This window comes from Rhamphochromis longiceps, unplaced genomic scaffold, assembly GCF_057381845.1.
Source record: "Rhamphochromis longiceps isolate RC_006_pf unplaced genomic scaffold, R_longiceps_female_GT1.1 unmapped_scaffold_4, whole genome shotgun sequence".
Lineage (NCBI taxonomy): Eukaryota > Metazoa > Chordata > Actinopteri > Cichliformes > Cichlidae > Rhamphochromis > Rhamphochromis longiceps.
The window spans coordinates 2,416,053-2,432,934 of record NW_028187224.1 but is presented as its reverse complement, the minus strand read 5'-3'; the positions used below and the strand labels follow the sequence as shown (position 1 = coordinate 2,432,934).

At 41.4% G+C, this 16,882-nt stretch overlaps 1 protein-coding gene across 6 annotated transcripts; it reads right to left on the bottom strand.

Moving 5' to 3' along the window:
* Nucleotides 1-891: 891 nt before the first annotated feature.
* Nucleotides 892-16,658, bottom strand: LOC146640675 (phospholipase D1-like). 6 transcript variants are annotated; one of them, XR_014909983.1, is made up of 6 exons: nt 15,841-15,913; nt 8,916-9,021; nt 3,155-3,271; nt 2,283-2,865; nt 2,100-2,193; nt 892-1,757 (listed from the first exon to the last, which is right to left on the bottom strand). XR_014909983.1 is itself a non-coding variant. In XM_085400006.1 (6 exons), exons 2-5 carry the CDS (start codon nt 8,931-8,933, stop codon nt 2,140-2,142), a joined length of 438 nt encoding a protein of 145 aa, XP_085256132.1. In that variant the 5' UTR covers nt 8,934-9,021; nt 15,841-15,917; the 3' UTR covers nt 892-1,761; nt 2,100-2,139. The 6 variants fall into 6 exon arrangements, 5 of the variants coding, with proteins under 5 accessions (XP_085256132.1, XP_085256129.1, XP_085256130.1 ...); XM_085400006.1 differs by having other exon boundaries at nt 892-1,761; nt 2,617-2,865; nt 15,841-15,917; XM_085400003.1 differs by lacking the exons at nt 8,916-9,021; nt 15,841-15,913 and having other exon boundaries at nt 892-1,761; nt 2,617-2,865; nt 3,155-3,505.
* Between the last annotated feature and the right edge of the window lie 224 nt (nt 16,659-16,882).

Below are 16,882 nucleotides of genomic sequence, written 5' to 3'. Positions count from 1 at the left end.
GCCTGCACCAGCCTGACATTTCTTCCTCCTAAGTAAAAACCAATGGATGGATTGAACTTAGAGTCTCAGCTCAGTTTTCTATTTTGACCACCTACACCCCAAGATACTCTTTTAAAAAGTGTTGTTTTCAGATCCCTTTGAAGTTCATAAAGGGCCTGTTCATTTTCATTCAGATGTTTTATTACATAAATGTTACTGCTTTCTTTTGATTTATGCTCCCACTACACTGCACCTCTACAAACAACAATGCCACGGACTGTCAGCTGCTTTTACATGCTGTGAACATGAGTAGGTTTGATCAGAGTTTCAATTATCAAAGAAAAGACAAACTGAGCAAAAAGAAGGAAAAAAAGACCAACTTCTTCCCAACTGACAAGAAAAATACTCGTCATGTTTTCATAATAAAGGATCAGGCTCCCCATTTATGACAGCTTGGACCAATAATGTCTGTTACACTGATGCTACTGTAGAGACAGGGTCAACATCTCTATTTAAATATAATTAATATACAAAACACAATAAAAGTTATACATGAATTATTCATTATTTTTACTATTGATAAAATTCATGTATACTAATCAAAGTTATACATGAGTAACGACATTATTAATAATGATTAATAATAATAATTCTAATGCCAACATGATGACTGTTCATAGCTCCTGCTTTGAAATACTGAACTTAAACATTGACCTGATGAAAGATCACAATTCACAGTGGCCCACTGTCAGAATCATTCTGAATATAAACTCATCGAGTTAATCTAACCTTTCTCAAATGTGCTGTGAATAAATGCTGCTGCAAGCCACTGTGGGAAAGCTGTGTTATTATCATGGAAACATCTGTGACACAGAGGACGAGGACACAAAGGGACGACACGCAGAGGCTGTGTTAAAGTCAAAAATCCAAATCTTTAGTCCTAAACAGGCAGTGGTTACAAACAGGAAGACGAGCAGTCCATTAAACAGTCTACAGGGTCAAACATACAGAGAATTCAAACAGCTATTAAAAACAAATAACTGGACACTGAAAAACTTCAGTGATGTGTGAGGCACCAAAGGGAAGCAGCTGAGTATATTCAATGAATTCTCTTCAAATACAAAGACAGAAACTCCTACAGGCAGCATGCAAACTGAGCAGGATACACAAAGATCAGAGATTACAAAAGAAATCAGAAAAGGATTTCAAACTTACTGAGAGCAAGGCCTCTGTTACAAATCTGTCTAATAGAAAAACATGCTGTACAGATACAATACGCTCAGTGTTCATGGTCATTTAAAAACTGGCTCTACCTGAACCACTTCAATATTTTATGAAGTCACTGAGTCGACCATTTCTACAGTTTGTTTCCTTCATTGCAGTTAGAGTGCGGCTGGTAAGGATGAAAACACACACAGAGCGTAAATTGTCTTTGTTAGTAACAAACGTCAGCAAAGAAAAGACAAAACACACAAACACTCTCATGATATTCATGAATCATTAGAAAGCATCCAAACACTCTGCTCGTGGACTTTTACAGTCTTATTTGCACTCGCTCATCTTCATAATCATCCTGATCAATACATGACAGGGGAGGCTTTGAGGTAGGCGGGGCTCTCTGCTGATGTCAGCATGAAAGGCAGGACCAGCGTCTGCCACATGTTGGTGAAACATCACAGTACACTGGCGTGGTTTCCTTTCCAGATGTTGGACGTTTGACACTTCAACATTGAGGCCAACAAGAAGACACAGTTTTGGGTCGGGTTGCTGCAGGGTTTCTAACTGAGCAAAAGCAGAAGCACACAGACCAACAGGGATCAGATGCTGAGTGTTAGAGGAACATCTGTGCTGATCACTGAATGCTGCTGTGGTCTCTTGTTGAAGTTGGCTGGTGGGACAGTCTAATAGTGATATCCTGCCCATCGGAGGAACACTTTTAAAAACACATGCAATACTTTGTTTGTATTACAGTCACAGTTTATCTTATTTTTGTCCTTTAAAAGTGTTGCTGTACTATAAAGTCCTATAATTTGAGGCTAAAATGGCTCAGAGAGTCTCTCTCTCAGAGGATCTCCTTTGAAAGTGGAGACGGCTTTATCCGCTGATCCACGTCACTTTACCTGGATGTTTTCTTTGAAGCTGGATGAAGACTCCTCTCCCTCACTCCTGCTGCAGCTGTGTGGTCCAGTTGGCCTCTGAGGTCACAGTCAACATCTGTAGCAGAAGAGGGGAAATAAAAGTCCAGGTTACCAAAACTGGGAGCTTTCCCAAAATAGAGCGTAACTGGACTTTTTCAGCCTTACAGGCAGATAGTCGTCTGAAGCTGCAGCTTTTTCTTTTTAGCTTTTTCCAATCTCTGCTCTCGGCTTTCTTTGAGAACATGTCTGCTTTCTTGGCATGGGTCTGTCTGCTGTTGGTGAAGAGACTAAATCCACATACTCGCTACTAAGATCTCCTCAAGTAGTCTCAACCAGATTACAGTTTAAGAGTAAATGTCTCCTGAGAGTTTCACCTTGGGGAGATGCTGTCTTGCTAACATGCAATCATGAGCATTAATCTATGAGGTGAAAAAGTCATTTTAAAAGCTCCAGCCACAAGTTTTATTTCATCTGTGTTTTGGTCAGAGTCCCATCAGACCTCCAGAATGGTGTCAGAGTGTTTTCTATCCACGTGATGAGCACAGGCCTCAGGTCCAGACCTCCACGGGCACCATAGCCTCTTTGGAGCTAATAGGTGCAAGAAGGTTTTGTTGGGATAGGAACTGAAGAGGAAACTGACGAGGAAGGCAAGGATCTTCTTCAGCTCCTCCGAGCCGGGACCTCTTTGTGTAGGCCAGCATTGGCCAGGTAGCCCTCCAGCATCGCTGGATGGCCGACAGTGGAAAACCTAGAGGAGTAGGAGAGAAACAGCAGCTTGGAGCATGTCTTTATACTGTTTAGTTTTTAGAGCCACAGACTTTGTTTTAATGTCATTGTTCAGGATCTATGACTGATTATGTATTTATTGTATTCCTCCATGACTGTGTGACAGCAAGTGGAAAAAACCAGCTTCACCTTTGTTGATATGCTTGTAATTTTAATATTGATTAAATGGCCATGAAATAATAGAAAGCTCATATATGAAAATGTATTTTAAGAAGTAAAATGTTAATCTGAGCACAAAGGAGTACACTCACCTTCTGGTAGATGGAGGTGTAGCGAGCGCTGGTGAACATCCAGGCCTCCTCGTAGAACTGATCACTGATTGGATCCAAAACATCGATGGAGGATCTGTGTAAGCGCTGAGGATCGTCCTGATGGACAGAACAGAAGGAGAGTGAGACAAGTGAAGATATACTAAACAACACTGTGACATGAACTGAGCCACACACAGTTTGATTCACAGGTGATTGACACATTATTTGACCACGAGCAATCTTTTCTGGTTTGACGCCGTCTTTGTAGCCAGAAACCAGCTCTCTCCTCGGCTTCCTCCACTACACGCTTCCCCCACGCCAGTCTCCTCCGTCACTATAAAGGGGAGAGTCATGAGCTCCATCACCCTCACCTGTGCCGTCCAACGTCCCGCCACCAGCCTCCACTGCAGCAGGCCAGAGACCACACCCCTGCCACAATAAGTAAAAGTATATCCTTGCTGTACCCTTAATGCTAAATGTGCTAAATTAACCGCTGCCTTTGCCCCTTTGGGATTATTCTTATGTCACTGGGATGTTGACCTTTGACCTTCACATTAGAGAGATGGGCAGACATAATTAGTGTATGAATTTTAAAGTAACAGGTAATAAAGAGAGTGTAGCAAATGTAGTCAGGTTTATTACTCTGTATCACACATGAGTGCCCGAGGGAGGCGGGGCTGACTGGGGAGACACAGGAAACAGAGAGACAGGGCTGACTCGACATGAAACGATGAAACGTGGGACACGGGAACAGAAACTAAGGAGGAGCAGCCGGGTGAAGGGCTGCTCCTGCCGGGAGCGGTGGAGGAGCCGCTCCAATCGGAGGCCGAGGACGAGGCGGGCGAGGGTCTATACCTGCCGGAGGCAGAGGAGTCGCTCCACCAAGAGGTGGACGAGGGGCTGTGCCTGCTGGGGGCGGAGGCGCAGTGCGGGGAGCCGCTCCAAACGGGAGTGGCGGAGGCGGTGGCGGAGCAGCTGTGCGAGGAGACGGAGGTCCCTGCTCCAGGGCAGCCGGAGTTGGAGGCAGAGGAGCGGGACAGCCCCACTAGGCCGGGGGTCGGCGGGCTGGCTAGTCCAGCCTCGCTGCCACCTCAGACGTCACACCACACAACCACCAACCCCTGAGTCCCCGTGTTTTAACACGGCGGGCGTGATTGCGGATGCCGTGCAGGTGCGTCCGCATGGCACCGCAGACCACGCCCCACCACACTGATAAATAAGAAGAACAAAAACCAAGAAAAACAAGAGTCAAAGAAAAGCAAAAACACAAAGCATTGGGCCAGGACCCACTGCTGTGACATTTATATGTGATAAAAACATTAAAAACTGCTCACATGTTGAAATCTTTCTACGTATACTTTAGGTTCAGCTCTCCAGCCTGGCATTTGGTTAAGCATGATTCAAACATTTGATTTTGTTTAACTGGTTTTAATTATAGTTACATTTTGTGAACATTTGTTGCAGCATTTAAAAATACATCATTTATTTTCAAACTTTTATTTGATTTAGAGCATCATATTTGACCAACGTAAATGTTTTAATTTCATATAAAATAACTGAAACAGTGAACTAAATATCTGAAATCTTTCCTTCCTTAAAAGTTATAATCCTACTTAAGCTATAGTGCAAACGCTTAAGCAACAAATATACTTGATGCTAATTAATTAATATTTCCCTTTGATGTTGCAACTATGCGGTCACTTCTGTCTTTAAACAAAATAATATTTTCCAGTTACAGAAATCATAAAGTCCAAACTAAAGTGCTACTGTTGCTATATGCATTTTATATAAATCATCATCATCATCAGTAATGCTTTTTTAAGACGAGCAAAACTTTATTTCACTTTGGGTTAGCTGGGATAAGTGATGGATGGAGGGAATTTTACTTCAGCCACAGAAATCCTAAACAGGAAGGAGGAGCAGAGTTACAGTGGATCACTATCCAGCAGGGAAACAAGGTTTATTTCAATTTCTTGGCCATGAGTGAGATTTACTGAGTGGGCAAATTAGGGAGACGACACCATCAGATCCCGAGCCCTCCATGTGTTAATCAAGAGACGGCTGCTGTGCTACATCCATAAATAATGAATAAATTAGGAGCTAAAGCTGAAAGGACAGTTTATTTGTACCATCTTCACGTGAACACATTCAAGAACATCACAGATGAAGAAACATTAAAAACTTCCACACTACATAAAGCAAGAAAAATAGTTTTTCTTTCAGGTGGTTTCAGAAAAAACAGAAACATCAAACATCTCCAAGACTCTCTTTGAAAGAACTAAAAACCTTTGTTCTCATGGTCCAATCATGAGTGAACTCCCCGATGAAGCCTTGTGTGCTAAAACATGTCAGAGTTTTAAAGGTTAAACATGAGTTTCCAAAACGTTTTGCTGGAGAACAATAAACTATTTGACTGAGTTTCAATCATTTACAGACGAGCAAAACCAGGACAGAGAAAACAGGACAAAACTGACTCAGTAAAACAACAGAAAAGAAGATCCCATGTAGATCTGTATTATGTAGAAGTTCAGCCCAGCAACCAGTTCAGTTCAACACAAGTTTAAATGATTCTATCTGAACTCTGTGGAGCCTGATCTCAAGCTTTTTGAGTCTGACACAGAAACCAGAGGATCTTTCTGTGTCTTCAGATTCACTGTGATCCAGTGATGGGAGTGATTTCAGCCCTGAGTGATCGCGCTGATGTTTGCACAGAGCAGACAATGAGGTGAATGTTTGGGCACATTGGTAACAGTGAAACAGTTTATTAGTAACGTGGGATCGTTTGTGTGCAGAGTATGAACTGAGATTCCTGAAGCTCTTGTCACACTGGTCACAGCTGTAGTTTCCTTCCATGTGTGCACGTTCATGAATGTTACGATGACCTGACTGTGAGAAGCTTCTCTCACAGTGTCTGCACTTGTGTGGTTTCTCTCCTGTGTGGACTCGTTTGTGTGATTTAAGCTGACTTGCAGTGGTGAAGGATGACCCACACTGATCACAGAGGTGCTTTTTAACCCCACTGTGAATCAGTTCATGTCGTTTTAAGTGATGTGATGTGGTGAAGCTTCTCCCACATTCTTTGCAGTATTTCAGTTTGTCTCCAGTGTGTCTACGTTGATGTACTTTTAGGGTATTTTGCTGACTGAAAGTTTTTCCACAGAGGTCACAATGAAAGTCTTTCCCACCACCACAGTGATGACAGGGTTGAGAACTGGATCCATCTGTGTCGCTCTGCTTCTAAACAAAGACACAAAGACAGTGTAAGTCCTTCAACATTTGTATCCTGAACGTCGCCTGAAATAAAGAGCATCTCTGCAGACGTCCAACTACATTTGACTGTTTCAGTTAACACACTCAGTTTACTGGGCTGCAATAACTACAATACTACCACCATAATACTACAGTAATACTAAAATCAGAACTGAAAGGAAAATCTGAATAATCACTCAGAGCTGCTTTTCCATGCAGTAGAATTGCTAACATGCTAACACAGTTTAATGAGCAGAGTTGTTCCAAACAGTCAGGCTAAAATGACAAGATAACAATATAAATACATACCTCACAGTAGCTGCACTTGTAGAGTCTCTTTCTGGTGTGGATCTGTTGGTGTCGTCTCAGGTGACGTGGAGATTTAAAAGTCTTCTCACACAGGTCACATTGATAAAGTCTCTCCTCAGTGTGGGTAAACATGTGTTGTTGTAAGTGTGCGTCTGTTGTAAAGTATTTGCCACACTGTTCACAGCAGTACACATCATGTCTGGTGTGAATGCGTAGGTGTGTATTTCGGCTCCATCTCTGGCTGAAAGTTTTTCCACAGATGTCACAGCTGTATGGCTTAATTCCAGAGTGGGTAACTAGATGCTTCTGTAAGCTGCTACTGTGAGTAAAAGCTCTGCCACACTGATCACAGCTGTATGGCTTAATTCCAGAGTGGGTAACTAGATGACTCTGTAAGCTGCTACTGTGAGTAAAAGCTCTGCCACACTGATCACAGCTGTACGCTTTAACTCCACTGTGAACTGTGAGTTGGTGTGTTTTTAGGGAATCCTTCCTGGAAAAAGAATTTCCACACAAGTCACAGCTGAACGGTCTCTCTCCAGTGTGGATGACCTGATGCTGTTTTAGTGAAGCCCTCACAGTAAAACCCTTCCCACACAAGTCACAGCTGAACGGTCTCTCTCCAGTGTGGATGACCTGATGCTGTTTTAGTGAAGCCCTCACAGTAAAACCCTTCCCACACTCGTCACAGGTGTGTTTTTTCTCTCCCTTTCTTCTGTGAGGTTTGTCGGCCTCCTGAGAGCGCTGACTTCTGGCTCCATGTTGGTCCTGCAGTGACAGAGATACAAACAGAGGCAGTGAGTGAAATGCAGTCGTGGAACAAACTCAACCTTCAAACTCCATTAACACTAGTTTTAAACCTGAAGGTGGAGCGTGGCACCAAACACCTTAAAGGTCTCTTATCCCCACCTGCTGGTAGTTCTAACACATTACATCCAACCTGCTGTTAAAGATAATTCATGACTGTTCAAACACTAAAATCATGCACACACACACACACACACACACACACACACACACACACACACACTATTTTATAATTTAGATTATTTTGTTGTTTCCTATTACATATTTCTATAATTTGTATAGATTTATACAGAATTATTCAGTGATAATAAATCCTATGTTTGTTTATTCTAAAGGAACCCCGTTAGCTTCCACAACAGATGTTGCTCGTCTTCCGTCAAATACTCACATAAAATATTACACAATAAAGTGGATTCAAGATATCCACATAATTTCCCTCTTACATCCACAGTGAGGTTTCACAATTGTTCAAATATAAGCAATCAATAATAATAATAATATCAATAACATTGAGGCACATTACACAAGTTTCAAAAACAAATCATGTCTTACAATATTTACAACAACTAAAAGCTCTGTAAATCGGCTTTTAAGTGTTCATTGAAGTTTTGAATAATTCTCTAATTTTTTAAGGCAACTTATTCCACTTAAAAGTTGCTCTAAATGTAACAGTTTTACAAAACGTTACTTTTAACTCGAGCATTTACTAAATTGCAGCTTGTTGAAAACTGTGTAATATGATGATGTATTTCATCTGGATACTGCAGCTGAGCAGAATAAATGTGGTGTGTTTAACAGAATTGCTTTCTTTAGAACTACAAGTAAGCCATAGAATATTTTAGCCTGTACAGGAAGCCAAGAAAGGTTATTATGCATTTTATCAATATTAGTATAGTATGAACATCTTCACACTAATCTGGACGCCTTATTCTGGACTAACTGAAGTCTGTTAAGATCTGTCTTATTAGCTGCTGACCAAATGATTGAACAATACTCCAGATGAGACATTACTAGTGCATTAATGACATCTTTCATAATGAAGAAGTGATACACAAAGAGCATTTCATAGCCATAGCTATGCCTTGTCGGCAGAGTTATGTGACATTAGTGATGTTTGTACTTTCAGCGTTAACTTGGTTTTAAAGCCTTTAAAATATACGCCGTTCAATAGTCGACCTTAATCTGACAGAGAATGTGATGATTTTGTGGATAATTAAAGTCAGTCATATATCCACAAACACAACAAGCTGAAAGTCAGTGATGCTGCTCGGTTTGCAGTCCTGAACATCACGGCACAAGCAGGATTCACTGCACTGTTAATGTTAGCTGTGTTCAAATGTTCAAATGTATATGGTGATAAATATCTTTGGTCATATGGTCCTGCTCTGTCTGTCACCTTCTGTGTTGAGCTCATTGTTTCCTCTGTAGTGGCTGAGCTGAGTCCAAGTAGCTGAAAATGTTCCTCTGCTGCTCCGTCAGACTCTCCTCCTCCTGCTGATCAGCTGGGACACAAAACAGATCTTTGTTAGGCTCCACACTGCACTGAAGAGTCAAAGTGTCTCATATGTTCATCTGACAAGTAAAAGAACACATTTTTGTTTCCCGAGGTGGGCAACTTGTTGGAAACAAACACAAAAGGTTTGAGCACTGATACCTCCCATTGCTGGCATTGAAAGATGCAACGCCAGCAATGTGGATTGTCAAGACTCAAACCAATCATCAAGCAAAGACAACAGGGATCATTTGTTTCTGTTTATTTAGCATTCACAGCATTTGTAGTTGCCTTCTGTGCAGGGGAAGTCCACGCACACTGTGTGGTACCGCCATCCACAGAAGGTGCATTCAACCTCTGTAAGAGAAACGAGGTTGTCTGAGACTGAAATGATATTCACTAAAGAAGTGGTGATTTGTAAAACTTCACATTTTGATCCGGGACGTACTCTGCATGAAAACAAGCGCTCACTCTTCCTGCTCAACAAATGACACGGGCGGAGCCTTATACCACGTGATACAGAAGCTGTGCCGTGTGATGCTAAAATTAGCAGGGAAAAAACAACGGAGAGCACGTCAGGGATGACGAGAAAGTGACAGGAGAAAATCCGTCCCGGTCAACCACCCAAACATCAATAATGGGAACCTTATACAGCGCTTCCCTATACACGTCGAACTCCCGCAGGCACAAAGACATTACGGAGGCTATCACTTATCACCTGACCAAAGATATGGCTCCATCAACACTGTGCAAAACGAGGGATTTAGGAAAACGATCAACACCCTAGACAAACGCTACACAGTGCCGTCTCGCAACTATTTTTCTATTGTTGCACTACCTGCTCTGTACACGCAGCGTCGAGCAACGGTGGAGACGGAATTTCAAGCAGGACAACATTTTGCTGCAACAACAAAACGTGAGACATTTGTTGTTTTATGTTTATTTATTGTTATGAGAGAATCATGATCTCAATTCTAAGCCAAAAAATCGTGATTCTCATTTTATGCAAAATCGTGCAGCCCTAACATTAACACAAAACTATTGTTTCACCAGAGAAACACACATGAAGAGAGAGAGAGAGACAATAACAGCTACCAAACAGTCGTCATAATTCGTCACACAATGAGAAAAGGACAAATCAACAAGTAACAATGACTAATTAATATTAAAATCTGTAACATAATGTATTGTTTGGAGTTTAGTCTGATTGGTTCAGGATGACCTGCCATTATCCAATCACACGTCTGCTTACCTGCATCTTTTCTCTTTTTTAATTAACAAATATTAACAAATATTTTATAAAAAAACATTTATCATTCTTCCTGGGGAACTTAAAGAAACAGAATAAAACATTTTCCATCGTAAAGAAAACTCCCTTAAAATATGGACAATAACAAAACTGCTAAATTCTTCCAGAATCTCTGTGTAGAGGAACCAAAAGAGATGTGCCACAGTTTCTGGATGATCCCCACAGAAAGTTCAATTAGTATTTATGTCTCTTTTAAATGTTACCATATAGTGACTGGCTGGGTCACATTTATGAAGAATTTTATATGAGATTTCCTTCACCTTGTTCACAATTAGATATTTATGGGATCATCCAGACTGTCTTCCAGGTGATATCTGGAACATGTCGGTTCCAGTAAGATATTCTATATATGGGAGTGTTACGTTTCGGTGTTGTCAGTGTTTTGTTTTTTGCGTGACTGTCATGTATTTCCTGCTTTACTTTGAAAGTCTGTGTTATCTTAGTGTGTTCAGTTTACGTTTCCTTGTCTCGTCAGGTCTAATTTGCCCCAGCTGTGTTTCCCTCCTGTGGTCCATTCCATAATTGCTCCTTCTATGTATTTAAGCCTTGTGTTTCGGTATGTCATGGTCGCGATCTCCCCCCGTGTTGTAAATAAATAGTTTGTTGTAAATAGCTGTAAATGGGTTTTGTCAATACTTTCGTTTGAGACACTTCCGTTTTGGGGATTTTGGTGGAGAGCCTTAGTGGGGGGTTTTTTTCGTGTGTTTTTTCTTTATTTTTATTTTCCTGCGTTGCACGCCGGTTGCCTAGGCCGGGATGTAACATATGGGGGCTCATCCGGGATTGCCTTTGCTGGGGGGTCCGGGGACCGCCCCAGCCTTTGTCGTCTGCTGGAGGGTCCGTGGGACCGCTCCAGCCTTCATCCGCCTCCGCTGGAGGGTCCGAGGGACCGCTCCAGCCTTCATCCGCCTCCGCTGGAGGGTCCGAGGGACCGCTCCAGCCTTCATCCGCCTCCGCTGGAGGGTCCGAGGGACCGCTCCAGCCTTCATCCGCCTTCGCTGGAGGGTCCGGGGGACCGCTCCAGCCTTCATCGGCTTCGTTTGTCTGAATCAAACTTTTCACTTGGGGTTACATGTTTGATTTTTGGGTGGGGGGAAATGTTACGTTTCAGTGTTGTCAGTGTTTTGTTTTTTGCGTGACTGTCATGTATTTCCTGCTTTACTTTGCAAGTCTGTGTTATCCTAGTATGTTCAGTTTACGTTTCCTTGTCTCGTCAGGTCTAATTTGCCCCAGCTGAGTTTCCCTCCTGTGGTCCATTCCATAATTGCTCCTTCTATGTATTTAAGCCTTGTGTTTCGGTATGTCATGGTCGCGATCTCCCCCCGTGTTGTAAATAAATAGTTTGTTGTAAATAGCTGTAAATGGGTTTTGTCAATACTTTCGTTTGAGACACTTCGGTTTTGGGGATTTTGGTGGAGAGCCTTAGTGGGTTTTTTTTCGTGTGTTTTTTCCTTATTTTTATTTTCCTGCGTTGCACGCCGGTTGCCTAGGCCGGGGTGTAACAGGAGAGACATGATATCTTCTTGGAATAAACTACGTATTCTCTTATTGCTGTTACCAAGTTCCTGTGAAAAGCAGATTTTTCCCACTGCTGACTCAGCTGGATCAGGGAGAGTGACTGAGGCAGATATTGAGCTGTCAGTGTTTTTATATAACATTAAAGTCCCTGAGGGTATGGCACCAAGCACCATTGAGAATTCCCCAACACTGTTTGACAAGTTTGACGAGCATCTTGACTTTTGGTCTTTGGATATTAACAGTCCTGGGTATGTGACTTCTTGTTTAACAGAAATGTTACAGAGAGCATTTGCAGTGCAGCCTTTAATTGCTAGTAATTCACATTTTTTTTAGATTTCGACATAAAGCAGATGCCTCAGAGAAATCACTAATAACACTAAGGGCTGGACGGATTTGATTTGCATTCTTCAAGAAGAGTGTGGTGTCATCAGCTAGCTGGCTGATGATGAGCTCCTTATCAGCTGTGGTGATTCCTGGTATAACAGGTCAAATCTCGGGGTGGAGTCTTAATCATTTTAATTGAGCTATTGCCATTCGTGTACAAGGTTTTGATAGCTTTACAGAAAAATGCCAAATTTTTCCAAAGAGTGGAAAATAAATTGATGTTCAATTGTATCAAAAGCCTTTTAAAAATCCAGGAAGAGAATGAAGCTATAGTCAGATACCAAATCAGAGTAATCAAGTAGATCTAAAACCAGTCTCATGTTCTTAGAAAGGTGTCTGTTTCTCATAAAGCCTGATTGTGTCTCATCGATAATTGTGTCCAAGAACTCTTTCATTCTGTTAGCAAGTACTAAAGCCATAATCTCATAGTCATCATTGAGCAGACAGATGGGTTTCCAATTATCAATAAGAAGTAAGTCTTTGTTTGGCTTTGGAATAAGTGTTATGAGACCCTGAGTAAGAGTAGGAGGGAGGATGTTATTCTCTACACTTCCTATGAAAAGCTGCAGTAAGAACGGAGCCAGGAGATTAGAAAATGATTCATAAAACTCTGCAGTTAAACCATCTGTGCCGGGAGATTTGTTGGCCTTAAGTGCAGAAATAGGATTACAAACGTCCTCCACAGTCAGAGGGCTGTCACAGTGACTTCTATCTTCCACAACAATAGTTTTTAGGTTTTTAATATTATTGAAAAACAGCGTTGAGACACATATATATATATATATATATATATATATATATATATATATATATATATTCTACTTTTCTAAATGATTGACTATTTCAATGGAGAACCTAAATGACACGGACCCGTGTTTGTTATTACATATCTCTATTTTGAATGTGACAAGTCTATCATTGCCTGTTATTCATAGGTATTAACATAGTTTTTGGCCTTTTTTTCCTCTATAACAGTTAATTGACTCTTTACAGTGGCCTGCTATGGTTAATAATAACATGTTCAGTCATGAGTGAAATCAAAGCTTTTCTTCACTTTAGCATTTAACATTCCCAACAATATAATGTGATACCTTAATTAAAACATGGCTAATAAAACACAATTTTCTTAATGCAAACATCAGTGACTCAACATTAGCAACCAAAGGGTTCAGTCTGCAGCTCACACTCATGTGAAGCTACAGCCTCCCCCTTTAGTCTCTCTCATCCTTCTGCTCCTGCAACAACAAAACAATGCAAGACAAAACCTCCACCCTTCTTCTACAGGCTGGGTGAATTGTTGTGGACATTCACTAATCCTAAAGTCGGCACCGTTTTTGTCTCAGTGTCAAGTCAGTTAAATTTTTAGTCGTCAGTCCATCACAGTCCAGTCACATGCATACATCCACACACATTCATACCAGATATTGCTGATAATGGAGTCTCACGCGCAGCCTATTCGAGCCTCCATCACCAGCAAGATGACGTCATCATTTTAAAGGAAAACAGCTCCTTGTTTTTGGACTGGATTGACTCGCTGCAATCCTTTTAGGCTCAGGATTTCTCATGTGATCAATGTCACATATAAGTGAATTTCTCCCAAGCCCATTATAATCATGGAGAAAAACACTTTGCCACTGTTTCCAGTAAGAATATTTTATAGCGCTTTAAAGTTCAACCTCTCAGGTCTGGATTAAAGAGCTGATTTGTTAAATCGGGAACTCACAAAATACCAAAATATCACCACCGGTGGATCACACCTCTCAGATGTTCTTATCTCAGTGCACTGTAACAAAAGCACAAACAAACGCAACCAATAAAATACTAATAAAGTAACAAATACTGGGGCCCATTGCAAACATGTCCAAGCATAAAACCATCTTTCTCTCTCTTAGAGAAAGAAAACAATCCAAACCTCACTGATAAAATCAACCTAGTGTCAAGCAAAACCCAAAAATCAACCAAAACTTCACCAGAAAGTTTTCCTCCCTCCCGGGACAATATTGTGCAGGAATACAGGCACCGTAACTCCTTCTTGCACTGACAAAAACATGTTGGATTTACTTGATTCAATAGTGGACACTGGTTGCACACAAAGGTTTTGCTTTGGCAGAAACTTAAACAACTGAGTTAAATCAACACAACCTTTTCATATTCAGTAAAGCTGCATGTTGTGTTCATAAAACACGATTGAAACATGTTCAGATGGAGTAAGTTGAGCTCCTGGAACATTTTAATCCTTCAATTGAAATTGAATGGGTCTACAACAACCACCATCCTCCTATCTCTATCCTGGTTGCAGCAGGGCTGGGAAATAACCCTGAAGTGATAGGTTACCAGGCAGGGTACACCCTGGACAGCTCACCAGTCTATCAGATAGAAACACACAGCCGTTTACATTCATGGATAATTTAGCCCAGGACCTTCTTACTGTGGAGCAACAGCACTAACCAGCATGCCAACAATGGAGGAAATACAGGAAAGCTATGATTTCCTGTATTTGAGGCAGAATTATTTTGTTCTTGCCCTTGACAGGTTAATCCACAATAAATAGCAACAGCATGCATGTGGTGTGTGTGTGGTTGTCTGCCTCTTATAACTCCAGTGATTTTCCTGTAGTTTGAAATCTTATGCGGTGTTGACACAATAATTTGTTGTAAACCAGGAAATTCCCAACTGTGGTAGAAAGCACAGCTTAGCCTTAGCAAATGTTCAAAGAAAAGTCGTCACTTCCTGATTTCTGCTTCACTGATAAATATTGTCACACTGGGGTTTTTGCAAATGATATCAGTGAGCACTGTGTGGCAGCTGGAGTCAGACAACTGAAGCTCCCACAATCAAGACCACAAACAGCTTTCAAAGGAGATTTGAAGCTTTTCTGGCAGCAAGCTTCATGATCTATGGGACTGGAACTGGAACAGAAACTACCTGATCACCAATGGTGAGCTGGCATGGAATTATTTTTATGACATTTTATCAAAGTTATAAATAAGCATGCCCATTAACACATAGTGAGTGAGCATGTTGTCTTCCCACGCAGTGAACAGCGGATGCTAATGTTTTTGTCACTTTTTACAGAGTCAAACTCAAAGTAAGGTCAGTGCTTCCACGCTTTAAACGCTGCACGCTCACACTCTCTCCACACTCGATAGATTATCCATTGTTCATCTGCACACAGCTGCGGTTTTAGTAACGCAGTAACGCAGCGTGCTTACGGGAAAGTAACAGTAATCTAATTACCTTTTTTGCAATAGTAATCCCTCACTTTACTCGTTTCTTGAAAAAAGTAATGGGATTACTGCCCATCTCTGGTTGGAGCTGTGCACTTGTGGGTTCCACCTTGTGTACACGTTTATCTTTGCTGTGTGTACTTGTACCTCTGAGTGGAAGCTGAACTCTTGAGTTCGAGTATCGAAGCATCAGCTGTGACGTTAAAGTCCAAACAGCTCGTTCATTTGACGTGCAAATGAACGAAGGTAACGCCGTTTTCATGTGGATGTGTCACTGAGACACTTTCCACATCCACAGCTCACAAAATGGGAAAACTATAGAAGTATAACAATGAAGAAGTTACTATGTTACGGGTCCCAAGGATGAAGACCTCGATGACAAATATGTTACCTGTAAAAGCAGGTGAAGAGCAGAGTAAGGAAGACACGATGCGTCTCTGCTTTCCTCCAGAACGTGTCTGAGTCTGATTTATTTCACACAAATAAATGCTATAAAACACTAAACATGAGCTTTCAATATACTGTTCAGCTGGTTCCTCATTCACATCAATTACATTTACTTATTTCACAACATCAGTGAAATATACTCTTTTTAACTGGTTCAGTTTCTCAAGTTCACACTTCTTTCCATAACAGCTACATCCTTTTATCATATCAATAAACACATCACATTGTCTTCTGCAGTGTCTTACTGGCTAAACAGTTCTATTCAATAACAGCATTGGTAAATACATTACATTTGTTCCCTCCAGTAATTTACTGGCAAAATCACTATTTAGTGCATCATGAAACACAGCTTGTTGAATCAACCCATGAATGCCTCTGTTAGCTACACAGAGTTGCTCAGAGTGCTTGTGTTACACTAGCTAATCTACTCAGTCACTTTAACAGAACTATTAACATTCACATCTCACAGAACTGATTTGATTGGAGCATTACAACACGTTTGCACAGAGCATAGGAGCGCACTGACTCTGCTTCACGAGCGCTCCACCTAACGAGCGGGCTCGCGGTGCGGTCGCGCGGGACACTCCTCTGGTTTTCTCCCGTGTTTACATATAAATAACTTTGGCGGACCGCCTTAACTCTCCCATTCACATTAACCTGGGTAACCATGGTGACAATAAACAACATTTTCGGTGCGAGCACCGTGTACCGACCTGTAAAAGCAGGTGAAGAGCAGAGTAAGGAAGACACGATGCGTCTCTGCTTTCCTCCAGAACGTGTCTGAGGAAGCAGCGGAAGGTGGGCTCCACTTACTGCTCCCCGAAACCCCGGAGCAAGCACCAAAGTTCCGCCCTCACTGCTTTCTAACATAAAATGAATCCCTGTTACATGGATTTTCTATCCTCTTAAAGAAACTGAAAATAAATACATATAGCAATGAAAAATGTCCCGTTACATGAGTGTTTTACACAAAATAATATTCATGT

What these genes read in the sequence shown, in the direction of transcription:
- LOC146640675 (XM_085400002.1), bottom strand. An exon ending in ACAAGTGCAGCTACTGTGAG is followed by an intron (nt 6,056 to 6,712) that starts GTATGTATTTAT and finishes AGACACTGTGAG; the next exon opens with AGAAGCTTCTCACAGTCAGG.